Raw genomic sequence first — 21398 nt, forward strand, 5'->3', positions numbered from 1 at the left:
ATGTCTTGGTTGAAAGTAAATTAGGCAGGGGTCTTAGCTCCTTTGTGGGATGTTACATCTGTGATCAAATTGTCAGATGGTTCTTAACACAGACCATGAAGTCACTTGTTGCAAGTTAGAAGCGACATGGATTTTTGTTATGCTTGGTGGGCTGCTTCTTCAGCTAAATCCATCATACTGAGGTCCACCCTCTCCACCTTTAGTACCACTGAGGCATCACTGTCTGAGGAAAATGATTCATCTGCCTTCTTTGCCATTGAGACCACATCTTCACCCGCCTTGGAAGCTACTGATCCTCTTCACCTTATTTCCCACATTGCTGACTGTTGGCTTGCTCTTATCAACTGACCAGCTAATAGCAATAGACCGTCCTGCATTGATCATCTGGATCATTGAGTACTGAGCCCCTCACCACATCAAGACTTATTCCTTGGCGGGACATTATTGGCATGAATGATCATAGGTTTGTTTGACTTGTGACACAATATCACAGAAATTTTGAAAAACATGAAATTGGAGATGCCTGAAGATGCATGCTGATTTTCCAGTGCAAGCCTACATAATAAGCCTCAAGAACCAATGTTAAGTTACGATGGTTAAGTTAAGATGGTGTGAAGATCATCTCTACATATTGCTCCCACATGGACTGTGAAAAGAGTCATTCTTCCTATGCTCCATATACAACTGCAATTGGAAGAGATCTTAACATGTGGTGCAATGCTAAATACCCTCTATCACATCCTTTACAGTAGTTTGATGAGTAAGTACATAGCTGTGATGAGTAAGTATATAGCTGTATATATTAATCTTTATGAGATGAAGGCTTAAACTGTTTACTGTGGACCAGCTGTAGGCATGTTTAGCAATCATTCAAGTGGTGTATATAGTAAAGTTAGTTTGAACTCTCATCAGTATGTCCATGTTATCACCAAATAGTTTTTGAACTGTCCTTTAAAGTCACCATAAGATCATTTTTGTAGGTCAATAACAAGATTGGACTCAATACTGATCCTCATGTGACTATCTGTTTTGTTCTCTTTGTTTCCCCATTCTGAGACTAATTTAATTCCTGTACATATCTGTCAATATGATACTGTGCTTAGTGCTGTGAAGCATTCATGGAAAAGGGAAGTCACTTATGCCATGATGTTTTAGATTGCCATGTAGAATTGTGTGGTGTACTGTATCAAAGTATACAAATAAGTTAATTTTTTTGGTTAAACGTGGCCAGGTCTTGCATACCTTTCATGCAGGGGCTTGCATACCTTTCATGCAGGGGATGACAACTGAAAGCTTAGATGAGAGGCCATTAACAAATTCTGCTTTGATAAAATAGCCAATATTCTATAACTGGCCACTTTCTCAAAAACTTTTGTAAATACTGGAAGGAGTGAATTGAGTTTGTAACTTGAAAGGCTTCGTTTACCTCAGTTTTAAATTATACTGATGTTACTGTAGTATATTTTTGTCTGTCATGAAATATTCTGTCATTGATTGATACTAAGTAACTTAAGGATAGTTTTGTCAAGTTCGTAGTCTCCCAAAGAGGCAGTATTTTTGAAATATTTCAAACGATGGGAAAATACAGGCTGGAATGTAACAATACCATGAAAGGATAGTTGCTACTGACCATGTAGCGGAGATGCTGAGTCATAGATAGACACAACAAACAAGACTGCCAGAAAGTGAACTTTCAGTCAACAAAGCCTACATCAAAAGAAGACAACAAACACACACACTCACACAAATGCAACTCACATCCACATGAGCACAGTCTCTGGCTGCTGAGCCCAGATCCTGTATAGAATGGTGTGGTGTATTCTATCAAAGGCTTTGGTAACTGGCCAGGTCTTGAATACCTTCCTCTGCAGGGGATCTGTCCTGAGCCCAGATTTGGGATCAGCAGCCAGAGACTGTGGTCATGTGATGTGAGTGGCATTTTTTTTTTTGTGTGTGTGTGTGTGTGTGTGTGTGTGTGTGTGTGTGTGTGTGTGTATGTGTGTTTTGTCTATTTTCGATGAAGCCCTTGTTGGCTGAAAGCTCACTTTCTGGCAGTATTTTTGTTGTTTCTATATGTGACTCAGCATCTACATGGTGAGTATCAACTATCCTTTCATAATGTTGAAACTAATATTTCTCGGTGGTGCATTGCAGCATCTACCACAGTAAATCTATTCCATCTGCATTTGCTTGATTATCAGTGAGTGCAATGTTTTGTTATTCATTTATTTAGTGTTCCTGTAAAGCTACTGCGTACAGCAGGCAGTGGACAGATATTACTGCTATGAACATTTCTTACACTAAAACACAAATATATTCCAACTAGAAGTAACGTTACGTAATGTTCTATTACTGAATATGTTTTACAAATATAGCATAAAACAGCAGTACAATTTTGTTTCTCTAGATATTCAAAGAGCAGAAGCAGTGCTCAACCATAATATGGACCTTGCTGAGGTAGCTCTTGTGCCTCAATAACACAGATAGCTGTACCAATAGAGGAGTATTTGTGGAGAGGCCAGACTAGCCTGTGGTTCATGAATGGGGGCAGCAGCCTTTTCAGTAGTTGTAGGGGCAACAGTGTGGATGACAGATCTACGCTTATAACATTAGCCAACATGGTCTTGGTGTGCTGGTACTGTGAACAGCTAGAAAGAAGGAAAACCTAAGGCCTTTTTTCCCTGAGGGCATGTAACTCTACTGTATCCAGGTGGGTGAAATGTTGTGGAGTAAAATATTCTCCCAGTCAGATCTCCATTCAGGGGCTATTTAGGAGGATGGTGTCATCAAGAAAAACAAACTGGCATTCTGCAAGTGAGTGTGGACTCTTAAAACTCTTAATTATGTTGGTAGGTTAGAGAATTTAACAGGGAAAATGGACTGGTTGAAGTTAAATATAGTGGGAATTAATAAGAGGTGGTGGCAGGTAGAATATAAATTCTGGTAAGATTAGTACAGAGTTATCAATACAAAATCAAATAAGGATAAGCAGAAATAGTCCTAATAATGAATAAGAAAATAAAAATGTGAGTAAGTAACTATAAATAATACAGTGAATGCATTATCGTAGCCAAGACTGACACAACAGCAAAACTGACCACAATGGTACAAGTTTACATGGCAAGTACCTTCACAGATCATGAAGATATTGAGGAATATACAATGGCATACAGGAAATCATTCAGATAGTTAAAGGAGATGAAAATTTAAATGTGATGTGTGACTGGAACTAGATAGTTGGAAAATGAAGAGAAGAAAAAATAGCATGAGAAAATGGACTGAGGAAAAGGAAGGAAAGAGGAAATAATCAAGATCAACGATTTCAGTGTACCATCATTTTTGATGCAGTTACCATTCACATTGTTGTCATTGTTTGTATGTTTTGTAATAACATTCCACATTGCTTTTCATTATTTGTGGAGAGTGTGTAGTGCTTGTGTTCTGATTTGTAATAACAGACCAGAGAATTGTGCAATATTGATGGTAATTGAGATTCAGGTCTTGACTACAGTTTGTGCTCTGCCTTAAAAAAGCTCTCTCTTCCTAGCAAAAGGTATTTTATAATTGCCAGTCTTTTATTGCTTCTTTATAATGAGCCATCTAACCAAAGAACGTAGCAAGAAATCATAATATGTGATTCCAAGAGTTTCACTGAAACTCTCAAACATCTGGTAAATATATGTGCTTTTAATAGCATATATGTTATCTGTTAATAATATGGACTTGGCACAAAGTGCTTTTATTGTACCATGCTAGGTACTGATGGTGAATTAATATTGTTTTCCTTTACTTGTTATCCCAATGGTACATTTTACTCCACTGGCACACAAAGCAGTCAGTCTTCCAAACTCGGTATACTAGTCCGTTGTACTTGAAGGAACCAAAGAATAAAGTTTCAATAAACTTTACGTACCATGAACCATGGACCTTGCCATTGGTGGGGAGGCTTGCGTGCCTCAATGATACAGATAGCCATACCGTAGGTGCAACCACAACAGAGGGGTATCTGTTGAGAGGCCAGACAAACGTGTGGTTCCTGAAGAGGGGCAGCAGCCTTTTCAGTAGTTGCAGGGGCAACAGTCTGGATGATTGACTGATCTAGCCTTGTAACACTAACCAAAATGGCCTTGCTTTTCTGGTACGGCGAATGGCTGAAAGCAAGGGGAAACTACAGCCATAATTTTTCCCGAGGGCATGCAGCTTTACTGTATGATTAAATAATGATGGCGTCCTCTTGGGTAAAATATTCCAGAGGTAAAATAGTCCCCCATTTAGATCTCCAGGCGGGGACTACTCAGGAGGACTTCGTTATCAGGAGAAAGAAAACTGGTGTTCTACGAATCGGAGTGTGGAATTTCAGATCCCTTAATCGGGCAGGTAGGTTAGAAAATTTAAAAAGGGGAATGGATAGGTTAAAGTTAGATATAGTGGAATTAGTGAAGTTCGGTGGCAGGAGGAACAAGATTTTTGGTCAGATGAATAAAGGGTTATAAATACAAAATCAAATAGGAGTAATGCAGGAGTAGGTTTAATAATGAATAAAAAAAATAGGAGTACAAGTAAGCTACTACAAACAGCATAGTGAACGCATTATTGTGGCCAAGATAGACACAAAACTCACGCCTACTACAGTAGTACAACTTTATATGCCAACTAGCTCTGCAGATGATGAGGAAATTGATGAAATGTATGATGAGATAAAAGAAATTATTCAGGTAGTGAAGGGAGACGAAAATTTAATAGTCATGGGTGACTGGAATTAGAGAGTAGGAAAAAGGAGAGAAGGAAACATAGTAGGTGAATATGGATTGGGGCTAAGAAATGAAAGAGGAAGCCGCCTGGTAGAATTTTGCACAGAGCATAACTTAATCATAGCTAACACTTGGTTCAAGAACCATGAAAGAAGGTTGTATATATGGAAGAACCCTGGAGATACTAAAAGGTATCAGATAGATTTTACAATGGTAAGACAGAGATTTAGGAACCAGGTTTTAAATTGTAAGACATTTCCAGGAGCAGATGTGGACTCTGACCACAATCTATTGGTTATGAACTGTAGATTAAAACTGAAGAAACTGCAAAAAGGTGGGAACTTAAGGAGATGGGACCTGGATAAACTGAAAGAACCAGAGGTTGTACAGAGTTTCAGGGAGAGCGTAAGGGAACAATTGACAGGAATGGGGGAAAGAAGTACAGTAGAAGAAGAATGGGTAGCTTTGAGGGATGAAATAGTGAAGGCAGCAGAGTATCAAATAGGTAAAAAGACGAGGGCTAGTAGAAACCCTTTGGTAACAGAAAAAATACCGACTTTAATTGATGAAAGGAGAAAATATAAAAATGCAGTAAATGAAGCAGGCAAAAAGGAATACAAATGTCTCAAAAATGATATCGACAGGAAGTGCAAAATGGCTAAGCAGGGATGGCCAGAGAACAAATGTAAGGATGTAGAGGCTTATCTCACTAGGGGTAGGATAGATACTGCCTACAGGAAAATTAGAGAGACCTTTGGAGAAAGGAGAACCACTTGCATGAATATCAAGAGCTTTGATGGAAACCCAGTTCTAAGCAAAGAAGGGAAAGCAGAAAGGTGGAAGGAGTATATAGAGGGTCTATACAAGGGTGATGTACTGGAGGACAATATTATGCAAATGGAAGAGGATGTAGATGAAGATGAAATGGGAGATATGATACTGCGTGAAGAGTTTGACAGAGCACTGAAAGACCTAAGTCGAAACAAGGCTCCCGGAGTAACCAACATTCCATTAGAACTATTGATAGCCTTGGGAGAGCCAGCCATAACAAAACTCTACCATCTGGTGAGCAAGATATATGAGACAGGTGAAATACCCTCAGACTTCAAGAAGAATATAATAATTCCAATCCCAAGAAAGCAGGTGTTGACAGATGTGAAAATTACCAAACTATCAGTTCAATAAGTCACAGCTGCAAAATACTAACGCGAATTCTTTACAGACAAATGGAAACTGATAGAAGCCGACCTCGGGGAAGATCAGTTTGGATTCGGTAGAAATGTTGGAACACATGAGGCAATACTGACCCTATGACTTATCTTAGAAGAAAGATTAAGGAAAAGCAAACCTACATTTCTAGCATTTGTAGACTTAGAGAAAGCTTTTGACAATGTTGATTGGAATACTCACTTTCAAATTCTGAAGGTGGCAGGGGTAAAATACAGGAAGCGAAAGGCTATTTACAATTTGTACAGAAAGCAGATGGCAGTTATAAGAGTCGAGGGGTATGAAAGGGAAGCAGTGGTTGGGAAGGGAGTGAGACAGGGTTGTAGCCTCTCCCCAATGTTATTCACTCTGCATATTGAGCAAGCAGTAAAGGAAACAAAAGAAAAGTTCAGAGTAGGTATTAAAATCCATGGAGAAGAAATAAAAACTTTGAGGTTTGCCGACGACATTGTAATTCTGTCAGAGACAGCAAAGGACTTGGAAGAGCAGTTGAATGGAATGGACAGTGTCTTGAAAGGAGGGTATAAGATGAACATCAACAAAAGCAAAATGAGGATAATGGGATGTAATCGAATTAAGTCAGGTGATGCTGAGGGAATTAGATTAGGAAATGAGACACTTAAAGTAGTAAAGGAATTTTGCTATTTGGGGAGCAAAATAACTGATGATGGTCGAAGTAGAGAGGATATAAAATGTAGACTGGCAATGGCAAGGAAAGCGTTTCTGAAGAAGAGAAATTTTTTAATATCGAGTATAGATTTAAATGTCAGGAAGTCGTTTCTGAAAGTATTTGTATGGAAGTGAAACGTGGACGATAAATAGTTTAGACAAGAAGAGAATAGAAGCTTTCGAATTGTGGTGCTACAGAAGAATGCTGAAGATTAGATGGGTAGATCACGTAACTAATGAGGAGGTATTGAATAGAATTGGGGAGAAGATGAGCTTGTGGCACAACTTGACTAGAAGAAGGGATCGGTCGGTAGGACATATTCTGAGACATCACGGGATCACCAATTTAGTGTTGGAGGGCAGCGTGGAGGGTAAAAATCGTAGAGGGAGACCAAGAGATGAATACACTAAGCAGATTCAGAAGGATGTAGGCTGCAGTAGGTACTGGGAGATGAGGAAGCTTGCACAGGATAGAGTAGCATGGAGAGCTGCATCAAACTAGTCTCAGGACTGAAGACCACAACAACAACAACTAGTAAAATGTTCTTCAGAAACACTGAAAAAATCATAAACTGTCCAGTGTCTTCTCCACTTTCACATACTACCAAGGAAAAATATACATAATTATATGGTAAAAATTATATATAAAAACAAAGATGAGGTGACTTACCGAACAAAAGCGCTGGCAGGTCGATAGACACACAAACAAACACAAACATACACACAAAATTCAAGCTTTCGCAACAAACTGTTGCCTCATCAGGAAAGAGGGAAGGAGAGGGGAAGACGAAAGGAAGTGGGTTTTAAAGGAGAGGGTAAGGAGTCATTCCAATCCCGGGAGCGGAAAGACTTACCTTAGGGGGAAAAAAGGACAGGTATACACTCGCACACACGCACATATCCATCCACACATACAGACACAAGCAGACATATTTAAAGACAAAGAGTTTGGGCAGAGATGTCAGTCGAGGCAGAAGTGTAGAGGCAAAGAAGTTGTTGAAAGACAGGTGAGGTATGAGTGGCGGCAACTTGAAATTATCGGAGATTGAGGCCTGGCGGATGACGAGAAGAGAGGATATACTGAAGGGCAAGTTCCCATCTCCGGAGTTCGGATAGGTTGGTGTTGGTGGGAAGTATCCAGATAACCCGGACGGTGTAACACTGTGCCAAGATGTGCTGGCCGTGCACCAAGGCATGTTTAGCCACAGGGTGATCCTCATTACCAACAAACACTGTCTGCCTGTGTCCATTCATGCGAATGGACAGTTTGTTGCTGGTCATTCCCACATAGAATGCGTCACAGTGTAGGCAGGTCAGTTGGTAAATCACGTGGGTGCTTTCACACGTGGCTCTGCCTTTGATCGTGTACACCTTCCGGGTTACAGGACTGGAGTAGGTGGCGGTGGGAGGGTGCATGGGACAGGTTTTGCATCGGGGGCGGTTACAAGGATAGGAGCCAGAGGGTAGGGAAGGTGGTTTGGGGATTTCATAGGGATGAACTAACAGGTTACGAAGGTTAGGTGGACGGCGGAAAGACACTCTTGGCGGAGTGGGGAGGATTTCATGAAGGATGGATCTCATTTCAGGGCAGGATTTGAGGAAGTCGTATCCCTGCTGGAGAGCCACATTCAGAGTCTGGTCCAGTCCCGGAAAGTATCCTGTCACAAGTGGGGCACTTTTGTGGTTCTTCTGTGGGGGATTCTGGGATTGAGGGGACGAGGAAGTGGCTCTGGTTATTTGCTTCTGTACCAGGTTGGGAGGGTAGTTGCGGGATGCGAAAGCTGTTTTCAGGTTGTTGGTGTAATGATTCAGGGATTCCGGACTGGAGCAGATTCGTTTGCCACGAAGACCTAGGCTGTAGGGAAGGGACCGTTTGATGTGGAATGGGTGGCAGCTGTCATAATGGAGGTACTGTTGCTTGTTGGTGGGTTTGATGTGGACGGACGTGTGAAGTTGGCCATTGGACAGGTGGAGGTCAACGTCAAGGAAAGTGGCATGGGATTTGGAACAGCCATGGGTACCAGGATGGCCCCCTCGTACGCCAACCTATTCATGGGTCGCTTAGAGGAAGCCTTCTTGGTTACCCAAGTCTGCCAACCCAAAGTTTGGTACAGATTTATTGATGACATCTTCATGATCTGGACTCACAGTGAAGAAGAACTCCAGAATTTCCTCTCCAACCTCAACTCCTTTGGTTCCATCAGTTTCACCTGGTCCTACTCCAAATCCCATGCCACTTTCCTTGACGTTGACCTCCACCTGTCCAATGGCCAACTTCACACGTCCGTCCACATCAAACCCACCAACAAGCAACAGTACCTCCATTATGACAGCTGCCACCCATTCCACATCAAACGGTCCCTTCCCTACAGCCTAGGTCTTCGTGGCAAACGAATCTGCTCCAGTCCGGAATCCCTGAATCATTACACCAACAACCTGAAAACAGCTTTCGCATCCCGCAACTACCCTCCCGACCTGGTACAGAAGCAAATAACCAGAGCCACTTCCTCGTCCCCTCAATCCCAGAATCCCCCACAGAAGAACCACAAAAGTGCCCCACTTGTGACAGGATACTTTCCGGGACTGGACCAGACTCTGAATGTGGCTCTCCAGCAGGGATACGACTTCCTCAAATCCTGCCCTGAAATGAGATCCATCTTTCATGAAATCCTCCCCACTCCGCCAAGAGTGTCTTTCTGCCGTCCACCTAACCTTCGTAACCTGTTAGTTCATCCCTATGAAATCCCCAAACCACCTTCCCTACCCTCTGGCTCCTATCCTTGTAACCGCCCCCGATGCAAAACCTGTCCCATGCACCCTCCCACCGCCACCTACTCCAGTCCTGTAACCCGGAAGGTGTACACGATCAAAGGCAGAGCCACGTGTGAAAGCACCCACGTGATTTACCAACTGACCTGCCTACACTGTGACGCATTCTATGTGGGAATGACCAGCAACAAACTGTCCATTCGCATGAATGGACACAGGCAGACAGTGTTTGTTGGTAATGAGGATCACCCTGTGGCTAAACATGCCTTGGTGCACGGCCAGCACATCTTGGCACAGTGTTACACCGTCCGGGTTATCTGGATACTTCCCACCAACACCAACCTATCCGAACTCCGGAGATGGGAACTTGCCCTTCAGTATATCCTCTCTTCTCGTCATCCGCCAGGCCTCAATCTCCGCTAATTTCAAGTTGCCGCCACTCATACCTCACCTGTCTTTCAACAACTTCTTTGCCTCTACACTTCTGCCTCGACTGACATCTCTGCCCAAACTCTTTGTCTTTAAATATGTCTGCTTGTGTCTGTATGTGTGGATGGATATGTGCATGTGTGCGAGTGTATACCTGTCCTTTTTTCCCCCTAAAGTAAGTCTTTCCGCTCCCGGGATTGGAATGACTCCTTACCCTCTCCTTTAAAACCCACTTCCTTTCGTCTTCCCCTCTCCTTCCCTCTTTCCTGATGAGGCAACAGTTTGTTGCGAAAGCTTGAATTTTGTGTGTATGTTTGTGTTTGTTTGTGTGTCTATCGACCTGCCAGCGCTTTTGTTCGGTAAGTCACCTCATCTTTGTTTTTATATATAATTTTTCCCACGTGGAATGTTTCCTTCCATATATTAATTATATGGTAATGATTTCATATAGTTATCATGGTGAAAATTAATCTTGCATTTTTCATGGAACAGTTTGTTTTGAAAATAAATAAATTAATTAAAATAAAAAATAAATAAATAAATAAAAACTATTTCACCCCATTTCCAATTGCCATTTTTGCTGCATATTTCCTCTCCACTTCACAATCAGCAAAACAGTCATTCCATGAAAATTTAAGGTTTTGTTCTGTCTGTAACACCTCCTGGCCGTTTGTTTAGTGGCAAGTCAACATGGATCACATCATCAAACTCTCACTCTACATAATGCCATATTCAAGTCTATCTGTTCATTATTTTTATGTTAATACTTCAGTGAAAACTGTACAGGTGTTAAGTCCAAAGATGTGGAATGAGCCAAAACATATTTTTTTCAATTGCATATTTGTATATAACCACGAAGGATGTTAAGATTTATGACTTGACTCTCACCAACACTACTAGATAAATTTTTTTGTTATGTCTGTGTATTTGATTATTCATTTATTTTTGCTTGTAACATCTAATTTTACATATCCTGTAGGGAGATTCAGATTCTGTGTGACCACTAGGTAAATGCAATGAATGTATGTTGTTTTGGAACTCTTTAACTAGTAGCATTTAATTCAATATTTATGTAATTCTATAGAAAGTGGCTTAAAACACATAATAATAACTGGTCCAAGAAACTCACCAGTAAAATTAACCAAGTACTCATCTATGAGGAACTGTGGTTCAAAGTCATTGACATTCCTCACATAAACAATAAGATCAAGATCTGATGAGAGTGGCGTTGGTATACCTAAGTCATATGCTTCAACCCTTAGCTAAAACAAAATAAAAATTTGCAGCTTTAGTATAATCATTATATAGGCAGAAGAGAGATGTATAGTACACAAAGCATAATGTTATTAAATATGACAGAACAAATAGAAAAGAAAGAAGATATGATGAACTACTACTATCTCTTTCACATACACATATGTGTTGTCTACATATTGATACTTTATTTGAAATATATTGATGAAAGGAGGATATCTAAGTGAAACATGAGCTGGAAGAAACCGAATTAGTGAATTATTGATAGTAAGAGGGATTACAGCCAGACATCATTAGAGTTACAAGTTGTCATCCTATAGCATCCTGCATACAGTAAGTAGGTGGATATTGTATTAGAACAATTTGTTTTGTGCTGTTTATCAGTGTCATTTGAAACCAGAAAATGAAAAATGCACTAAGGTTGCATTTATTGTATTCTTAAAGTTCGACTATAAATATAACTACATTCATGTGGGAGGAATGACAAATTGTGTAAACAGCCTTTCTGTACTACTTTCTAGAAGACTTTGTTTTCTTTAACATCATGACCTTTGATATAGCACGATTAAAACCGACTCATTCAGTTATATCTTACAAAGCTGATGGGGAAAAATAGTTACATGAATATTAAATAATTCTAAGTACAGTCGGCAGGTTCAGATAAAAATACACAAGAGTACTGAAATTTTAACTTACGAAGGTAAGATCTGCACAGAAATTCTGTCTCACTTATATAAATATGTAAATGTTTGTCTGTCCAAAATCATGTACCTCAAAAGTTCTTGACCAATTGCTTTGAAATTTTGACACAACATTGCATTCCATTGTTAAATTTATAAAAAATGTATATCATATATATCTAAAAATAGGTATAAAAAACCAGACTTGTTATCATATAATTTTAAAAATAGGCATGAAAAACTGGACTTGTATTCCAATGCATTGTTGTGTCAAAATTTTAAAGCAGTCAGTCAAAAACTTTTGGAGATTTGTGACTAGGAACATTTATAGCTTCTATGTAAATAGAAATGTAGATGTTAATTTTTCCAAAATCTCAAATCTCCAGAAGTTCATCATTGATTGTTTTGAGATTTGGACACAACATTGTATTTGAAGACCACATGTTTTTATATGCCTACTCGAACTCCGGTGGTATATCTGTAATATAAATGTAATGAAAGGGAAATATTATAAAATGTGAATACTGATTTGTTAAAAACTATTGATTGGTGACTCCATGAGTTCTCAGTTTATGTGATCGCGCCAAGCTTGTTGACACCAGTGCCTACCAATTTAAATTGTATATTACAGCACTGAGTATGGTCACTAAGTGACTGAAAATCGATTTTGCGGTTAATAAAACAAAAAAATACGACCAATGCTGTCTCTCCTTCTAAGTATATTGTTAAAAACTGTTAATCTCCAAAACTTCTTGACCAACTGCTTTGAAATTTTGACACAATATTGAATTCCAATAAGGGCACTTTTTGGGTACCTAATTCTTTAATATATGATTGATAACATGTGGGTATGTAACTTCTTGAGATTTTTTGTAACAATGCTTCCCTATTATTAAATTTATATGAGTTTACATATTTTATATATTTAAAAAATAGACAAATAAAAACAGCTGTATATACCAATGAAATATTGCACCAAATTTCAAAGCAGTTGATCAAAAACTTTCACAGATTTGTGATTAGGAATATCTTTATTTTCTATAAAAGTACAAACTTAGCTGTTCGTTTCTTCAGCATCTCAAATCTCTGAAAGTTCTTCATCGATTGCTTTCAAGTTTTGACATACTGTTGTATTCAAATACTCAAGTGCTTACATGTCTATTGGAATGTCATCTGGTATATACAGGGTGTTACAGAAAGGTATGGCCAAACTTTCAGGAAACATTCCTCACACACAAAGAAAGAAAATATGTTATGTGGACGTGTGTTCCAAAATGCTTACTTTCCATGTTAGAGCTCATTTTATTACTTCTCTTCAAATCACATTAATCATGGAATGGAAACACACAGCAACAGAACGTACAAGCGTGACTTCAAACACTTTGTTACAGGAAATGTTCAAAATGTCCTCCGTTAGTGAGGATACATGCATCCACCCTCCGTCGCATGGAATCCCTGATGCGCTGATGCAGCCCTGGAGAATGGCGTAATGTATCACAGCCATCCACAATACAAGCACGAAGAGTCTCTACATTTGGTACCGGGGTTGTGCAGACAAGAGCTTTCAAATGCCCCCATAAATGAAAGTCAAGAGGGTTGAGGTCAGGAGAGTGTGGAGGCCATGGAATTGGTCCGCCTCCACCAATCCATCGGTCACCGAATCTGTTGTTGAGAAGCGTACGGACACTTCGACTGAAATGTGCAGGAGCTCCATCATGCATGAACTACATGTTGTGTCGTACTTGCAGAGGCACATCTTCTAGCAGCACAGGTAGAGTATCCCGTATGAAATCATGATAACGTGCTCCATTGAGCGTAGGTGGAAGAAACTAAAATGAGCTCTAACATGGAAATTAAGCATTTCCGGACACATGTCCACATAACATCTTTTCTTTATTTGTGTGTGAGGAATGTTTCCTGAAAGTTTGGCCGTACCTTTTTGTAACACCCTGTATTTAATATATATGTAACAAAAGAGGAAATATAAAAATGTAAATGTTGGTTCGTTCAAAATCATTAATCTTCTAAATTTCTTGAGCAACTGCTTTGAAATTTTGAGAAAACATTGAATTCTAATAAGAGCATGTTTTTATGTATCTAATTCTTTAATATTTGTACATTTTTAATAAAAAATATATAAGTCTATTTATGTAACATGCAAAGGGAAAACATTGTTATAAAAATCTCAAAATGATTTACTTCTTCTTTACTAATTCCTTAATATATGCACATTTTTAATAAAAAATATATAAATATATTTATGTAGCATGCAAAGGGAAAAAATTGTTATCAAAAATCTCAAAATGATTTACTTCACATATTTACACATTATAGTAATAATGTTTAGATACATATATACTATACACTTTTTAATATATAAATATACATGTAAAATATACAATATTTAAATTTTATTATCAGACAGGAAAGCAGTAATTATAGCTTATTGGTTTATGATTGGAATATTACTAAAGAATCCAATGAATTTGCAATAACGATAACCAAAACTCAAGGTCAGAGAGTGGTGGAGGGGGGGGGGGGAGTATATGGGCAAAGGGGTGGGAGGAAATGGAAATAGAAAACTGGAAGGAGAAGATGGGCAGAGAGAAGGGGCAGAAGGAAATGGAGAGAGAGGGGTACGGAAAAGATGGACAGGAAAGGGGGGTAGCAGTCATGGAGTGAGAGAGGATAGAAAGGGGGCAGGAGGAGATGAAGAGAGGGTAGAGAAGGTGATGGGCAGAGGAGGGGAGGGGGGGGGGGGGGAAGGAGAAGGAACTGGACAAAGAATGGGAGTGGGAGACATAGACAAAGATGGGGGAGAGAAGGAGATTAGGATGTATATCCAATTCCTAAGCATATTATAAATGTGTACTTTCTCTTTTCTTTCTTTTGCATTTAAGCAGACGGAGCCACAGAAAAGCATGGCCAGGTACAGGCAGCAATTTTACAGTTTTATTGAGCTAATTTTCCATTTGAGATAATTTTAAGTAAATTATAACAAAGCACATTTACAAAAGTAGGAAAATTAGTATGCCTGTTACTAAAAGTTATGGGCTACAGCTGTACAAATTAGGCTTAATGGAGTGGAAACAGAATCAGTATTTACCTCATAAATCTTCTGTTTCTCTCGATCTAGTGGTTCTTTCAGCTCAATAACTCCTGTTTTGTCATTAATGTGAAATGTTTTCCAACTTCCTGTTGGGTCTGGTTTTAACCGATAACGAACAGCTGCATTCAATCCGACATCATAGTCAACAGCTTCTACTTGAACAATACTACTACCAACAGTTGTGTTCTGAAAGTAGTTTAAAAAGTTGCAATAAAAATGGCATTTTTCATTGCTTATACATGTTTCATATTCAAACTAAGATCGCATGAGGATGAACCAAAATTTTTTTGATTGACACTATATTCAGGGACTAACACAAGCAGCCACTTGGGGTACCAAGATGAGAGGTGTGCCAGACACACCCCCCTTCCAAAAATTTCTACAAGGGTGTATCATAATTAGTACTGAAAACAACCCATTTTCACACTCACCAGATTTAGTTTTACTTTTAAAGATCTTACCAAGAACCAAGGAAAAACAACTAACGTATGTGGAAGGTTATGAATTGGGCATGGGGTGGTGAGTGGCACCAAATGATATGATCCTTATGTGGAAAAATGGGAGGGAAGGTGCCAAATAATATATCAGTTGTATGGAAATATTTCTTGAACTAGACCTGATTATATACAGCAGTAGCCTCTTGGTGTGAGATTGTGGAGCTGATGCCACGCATTCATACAGACAGATATTTTTGTAAGTCACACTTGAACTATGCTTTCCAATAGGTATATTTGGAGACTCTAATATTTTATACTATCATCATACTATACTTTTGCAATCACCTCATAAAGCTGAATCCCTCATGTTCTAACTTGCTGGAAATCAGTAAATTGTGCCTGGTTTGCACTGATGCACTAAATTAATGATCAACAACATGTGGACTGGCCAACCTGGTTATGATATTTTGACAGATTTTCCATGTTTGTGCACCCAAGTACAAAACAGGTTCCCCATCTGTGACAACTTCAACACATATCTAATGTAGAGCATGGAATAAATAATTTGTAGAGATATGTCAAATCTATCTTTCTATGTCTCCTACACTTTCAGTCTGACACAGCAAAGTAGTATTTTTAATATGGATTTGAATGTCACTGCACTGTGAGTAGATTGCTTATGACCAAACAGAGAAAAGGTATAGCTGATAATGTTACTGAATGTCTCAATTAAGGAAAGGAGCCATACAACATTTATGTACAAGGCCAAAGCTGCCTCTTAGGAAGAGCAACCATAAAATCAAAAAGAATACAATATTTAAAAAGTGGACATAAATTTTTGAGAGGTTCTAATTCCCATTCAAGATCAGGAAAGGCTAGGTTATTATAATGAAATAAGGACAATCTGGGCCATTAACCTTTAAGAGGGAATTGACACATTGCTCAGTTCATTACTTTCTGTTGAATGGGAGGGGTCAGAAAGTTTACAGAGATGCACAAATGAGAGTAACAAGAATTTTGTTTATGAAGAGAATGGCAACAGAACGTTTTATCTCAGAGGAAGTTGTCACCAACTGAATAATACTATTATTTGGGAATCTAAATAAATTTAATTCATCAGTGAATATGATGCAAATATGAATAAAAAATGAATGCTGCTTAAAAATAATATCCGTTTAAGAATTTTGTCTGTGTCATACAGTGTGTCTCACGAAAGATGTCCATGTCCGCAGGTCACGTGGCGCGTTTACCAGCTGCTACTGCTGTGTCTGTGCATAGTTCTTGGACACTAATACTTTGGACATGCCCCCTACACTGTGTGACTAAGGGTACTGGTGTATCCTTTTGACTTTTTTTGTCAAATTTAATCGCTTCAAATATTGTTACTAGACATCATTATTGCAACTGCTCCGAGTCCGGGGCTTTCCCTGCCCATACATCACTGGGCCCAGTCCTCAGACAGAAACACCATGCACATGTCTTCTATATTGTGTTCGGGTGTTTTGTTTTGAGATTCCTGTCAAATTTCCATTTGATATGGTATACATGAAGGAGCAATAAGTACTTCTTGTATTGAACTATGCAAAAACAGAATAATATGTAGAATTCATGTGAAAATTGCCCAGTGTGCATGTCTCCAATGATTCGAAGATATTTCGAGAGACTAATCTGTGTTACACAGATGAAGGCCTAGAACACCTCGAGTTTTGACTGAAAATAAAGTAGGTGGGATAGGGGAGGCCTTGGAAAGAAGTCTGAGAAGATTTCTGTGCCATTTGGCACTTCAGATTGGTGTATCAAGAGCATCTGCTGACAGAGCTGTGTACAAACTGAAACTGGAACCATGCAGAATAAAGGTAGTGCTCAACTGAGGAACTCAGAAACTGTTGCTCAATGTTGTTATTGCAACTGACTGCTACAGTCTGCGCATGACAGGGAAGTTGTCCCTTAGATGCTTTATTTCCTCATGAAGCATGGCTGCATTTGTCAGGCTACATAAATTCTCAGAACAAGCAATGTTGGAGCTGTGAAAATCTTCATGAATTACATGATGTGAAAACAGGAGTTTGGTGTGCAATTTGTGCAAGACAAATTATTAGGCCAATCTTTTTCCATGAAACAATACATTCTGACAGGTATGTGAACAATATACTGTTCCCTTTTTCTCAAGAGCTAACACCTAGATGTAGGGTTATTTCATACAGGACAATGCAAGAAAACACATCCCCAATGCTTCTATGACAGCAATACAAAGTGTTTTTGATGATAGGATAGTTGACTGGCCTCCCAAAATTTGCCAAGTGTTTTCTAATGTGTATAGGAGACGTCAGGCTGCTCTAACCACAGAGGGACATCATTTTGAGCACCTACTGTAAATAAAGGTAAGCTTAATTTAATCAGATGGCAATGTTGATGATGCTTAACTCAGGAAGCGTGCACGCAGCTGACTGCTGGCAGGTTAGTATCTGAGAATTGGGCACAGCAGCAGCCGGCAGATGCATAGTTGGCAGCCACTGGCCATACCATGCAAGCCACAGACCCCTCCTGTGCGTCTTTCTTGAGACACTGTGTATTTGTTCAAGTTGGTTACATGCACTTTTATTTGCACTACCATACAATGTTAATATTTGAAACTGTGATTTTCTTTGTTATTAGCTTTGCAGTTTGAACTGACAGGAGTAGCTGGATGCATACAAAATATTTTGCAAGAATCATATCATTATGGTTAGCAGTTTTATTATGTGAAATGTTCATAAAACAATAAATAAATGAATTCTGTAAAGAATGATTAGCTGCATTGCTATTAGTTTAATAAATAACCTTTAAATGACAAGGAAACATGGCAGATGGCAAAAAGGAACAATTTTATCTACAATTGAACAATGGAAAGTCCAGTATGGAATAACAACAATATGCAAAGGACAGATTGCTACTCACTAAACAAAGGAGGTATTGAATTGTAGACAGGCACAATGAAAAATAATGCTAGAAATATTCAGCTTTTGCCCAAAGTCTTTCAACCTTCTCTCTCTCTCTCTCTCTCTCTCTCTCTCTCTCTCTCTCTCTCCCTCTCACACACACACATAGACAAACACACATGGCCACTGTCATCTCCAGGCATAGCCCAAATGTGTCTGCAACTGCAATTATTGCTCACAGACCTTCAGAACTGTACATTAGACTGCAGCTCAAATCAAAATGTGTAGGCAACTTTTGTAGTTGTTTAACAGTTATGTGAACTATCACAGCACATTTCCTGGATCAAGGCAAAGATGCTGTTGCACACAGTATATGCATTGCTCTTTCCAGTTTATCCAGAATTAGAAATTATGGGAGTGTTAGAGGACGACTTACCTACAGTTAAGGAGAGGTAATGTCAGTTTCAAGTTCTGGATCATTCCATAAGGTCAACTGGAACACAGAGTGATTTGGCATGGGTGTGATAGCAGGCTGACAGAATTTTGGATTCAGATTCCCAGATGGTAAAAGGAAAACTTGTCCTACAAGATTAAGCAGGCACCTCATGGTAAAGTGAGGGATTTAAGTATAAAATTCACTGTGCAGTGTAGAAAAGTCAGAGAAGTGTGGTTACATGGTCACTAAGTCTTCCACGATGATTAGTTTGTCCCTGATGAAGAAAGTGCAGGCAGTCATTGGAGGCTTTAGATGATAACCATATTCATGTTGCCAGAAACAGCAAAACTTGTAAACACTGTGAAATCCTACACGTTAAACAATTTGACTGAAGTCCAGTCACCAAATGAATCAGCTCATACTCAGGGAAGTTTTTAAAGATGTACCACATTACCTGTGTGGTAGAAATTCAAGTTTGTCACCATCACCCTTTGTGAGTAACAATATCATTTTAGATTATTTGAAATGTTTGTTATTTTCCCAGTCTTAAAACATTTATTCTTACCACTTCACCTATTATTCTGCTTCTCATGGAACTGTTTTTCATATGACACTGCATTCTCTAGCCCAGTGATTGTAAATTAAGGTTTTTCCCCGGTACCCTAAGTTTCCAGCACAGACGTTTTGCAATAGCTTATGGTATACATGTTGTTCATTCAGGCGATATTGAATGTGTACAAAGAAGAGTAGCAAGAATGGTCATAGCTTTCTTTGACTCCTAGGAACGTGTCTCAGAGATACTGTGAAAAAAAATAAAAATAAATAAAGAACTGAATGGCCAGTTGCTTGAAGATAGATGCAAACTATCCCATGACAGCTTACTTTCAAAGTTTCAAGAACCAAGTGAGGAATCTAGGAATGTACTCAACTCCTACCTAACACTCCCACAGAGATTTCAAAGACAATATTACGCTAATTGCAGCTTGCACAGAGACATTCAAGCAATCATTCTTCCTGCACCATACATGTGACTGTAATGAGAGGCCGTAATAAATAATCGTTGGAGAAGTAACCTCTGCCATGCATTTCACGGTGGTTTGTAGGGATTAGATGTAAGTGTAGTTGACCCTAGCCTTCCAGACATTTGTGAATGTGAGCATGGAGGTGGCAGTTACTGTTCACACATGCAGTGTTTCATGCAATCTCTGTGTTCTTCAATAAGTCACCCACTGCCTTACAAAACTTTAGTGTATTTGGACAACCATATTTCCAATTTTTTCAATCATTTTAAGAATAGGTATCTCTATTGAACATATAGAGAGCCCGTCATCTTCAATCACTTTTTAACTTTAAATTAAATCATTTTAGTTAGAACAAATGTCTCAGTCCTAGTCACCTTTGATCTTAATACTGCACATGTACATTTTTGTTGCCAGAAATTGTTAAGTATCATAAGGATCTCACTTTTCCTGCTCATTAGAACAGACACTTACTCTACCTCTCCTTACCACATGTAAAAATATGTTTAAACTATGGTAGTAAACTGATAAATATTGTTGGAAGGATAAAACTTTGGTACTGCCAATAGCAAAGTTGTTCATGCCACTTAACTCAGACACTGACACCAATACTCAAGTGATCCTTATAAGTGAAATGTCTCAATTTTTGAATATTGTTATTTTAACTCCAGATCATAGGATGTATGTACAATTTAGTCGCATATTAGTACTACTTACCTCAGGTACTCTAACTGTTACATTCTGGGATGGATTCACAAACACTGGAGCATTGTCATTGAAATCAGTTACACAAATACTAATATTCATTACAGCAATATTTGGAGGTGTACCAAGATCTTTTGCTTGTATCCTTAAGCTATAATTTCCATACAATCCTTTCAGAGGTTTTAATGTTATTATTCTCCCTGTTAAAAAATCCAGATTCTCTATGGCAAATAAGCCTGTGAAAAGAAGAGATAATATTCATTTGTACCATTAATATTAATGTTTAAATATTAAATATTGTTAGTATTTGCAACCATTATCAAATTTCATTTCATGGAAGTAAATGAAGTATAAATAGACAGAAAATATCTACCTTTTGCATTTCCAGATGTAATAGAGAAATGAATTTTTCCATTTGGAGTGTCTGGGTCATCTGCATCAGACGCCTTTATTAATGTTACCACTTCATGGACTTCATGAAATTCTGTAATTATTATGCAGCCATAAACTGGCTCAAATATTGGTGATTCATCATTTACATCAATGACTGTAACCCTATAATAATAAAAAAGAACATATTAAAACATTGTAGAGGCTACTATTCAAATGAAACTGTAAACTGGAAAACTAACAATGGGTGTAATAAACAAAATCACTCACTGTACAGTTGAGGGCTTGGATAGGTGACAGGCACAGAAAGAAGACAGAAAATATATTTCTGACTACAATGACATTATTCAGAGTCTGTTTACAAAAAAATACACATGTGTGGCTACATTAGGCGTATCTTGCTAAGGTAAAGTAGCCAGTGCATGTCATTTTTTACTTGTGAAGCAGGTGACTGTCCAAAACCTCAGAAATGTTCCCAACCTTTTTGATGTGCACACTCAGTGTCTCTAGTATACAACCAAACACACACACACACACACACACACACACACACACACACACACACACACAAGAATAGTGCCCTTGTCTACATACAGAAACCAGCA

General features: G+C 38.7%; 1 protein-coding gene across 1 annotated transcript in view; it reads right to left on the reverse strand.

Annotated features, from left to right (window-relative positions):
• Window positions 1-21398, reverse strand: part of LOC124613910 (cadherin-23) — a 356576-nt gene that overhangs the window by 90606 nt on the left and 244572 nt on the right. Inside the window, exons 21-24 of the mRNA XM_047142660.1 lie at window positions 20777-20958; window positions 20416-20639; window positions 14886-15074; window positions 10975-11107 (exon numbers count right to left, since the gene is read on the reverse strand). Coding sequence (XP_046998616.1) covers window positions 10975-11107; window positions 14886-15074; window positions 20416-20639; window positions 20777-20958 — 728 coding nt within the window. The remainder of the gene's footprint in view (window positions 1-10974; window positions 11108-14885; window positions 15075-20415; window positions 20640-20776; window positions 20959-21398) is intronic.

The sequence above is a fragment of the Schistocerca americana genome, chromosome 4 (genome assembly GCF_021461395.2).
Source record: "Schistocerca americana isolate TAMUIC-IGC-003095 chromosome 4, iqSchAmer2.1, whole genome shotgun sequence".
In the NCBI taxonomy this organism is placed as follows: Eukaryota; Metazoa; Arthropoda; class Insecta; order Orthoptera; family Acrididae; genus Schistocerca; species Schistocerca americana.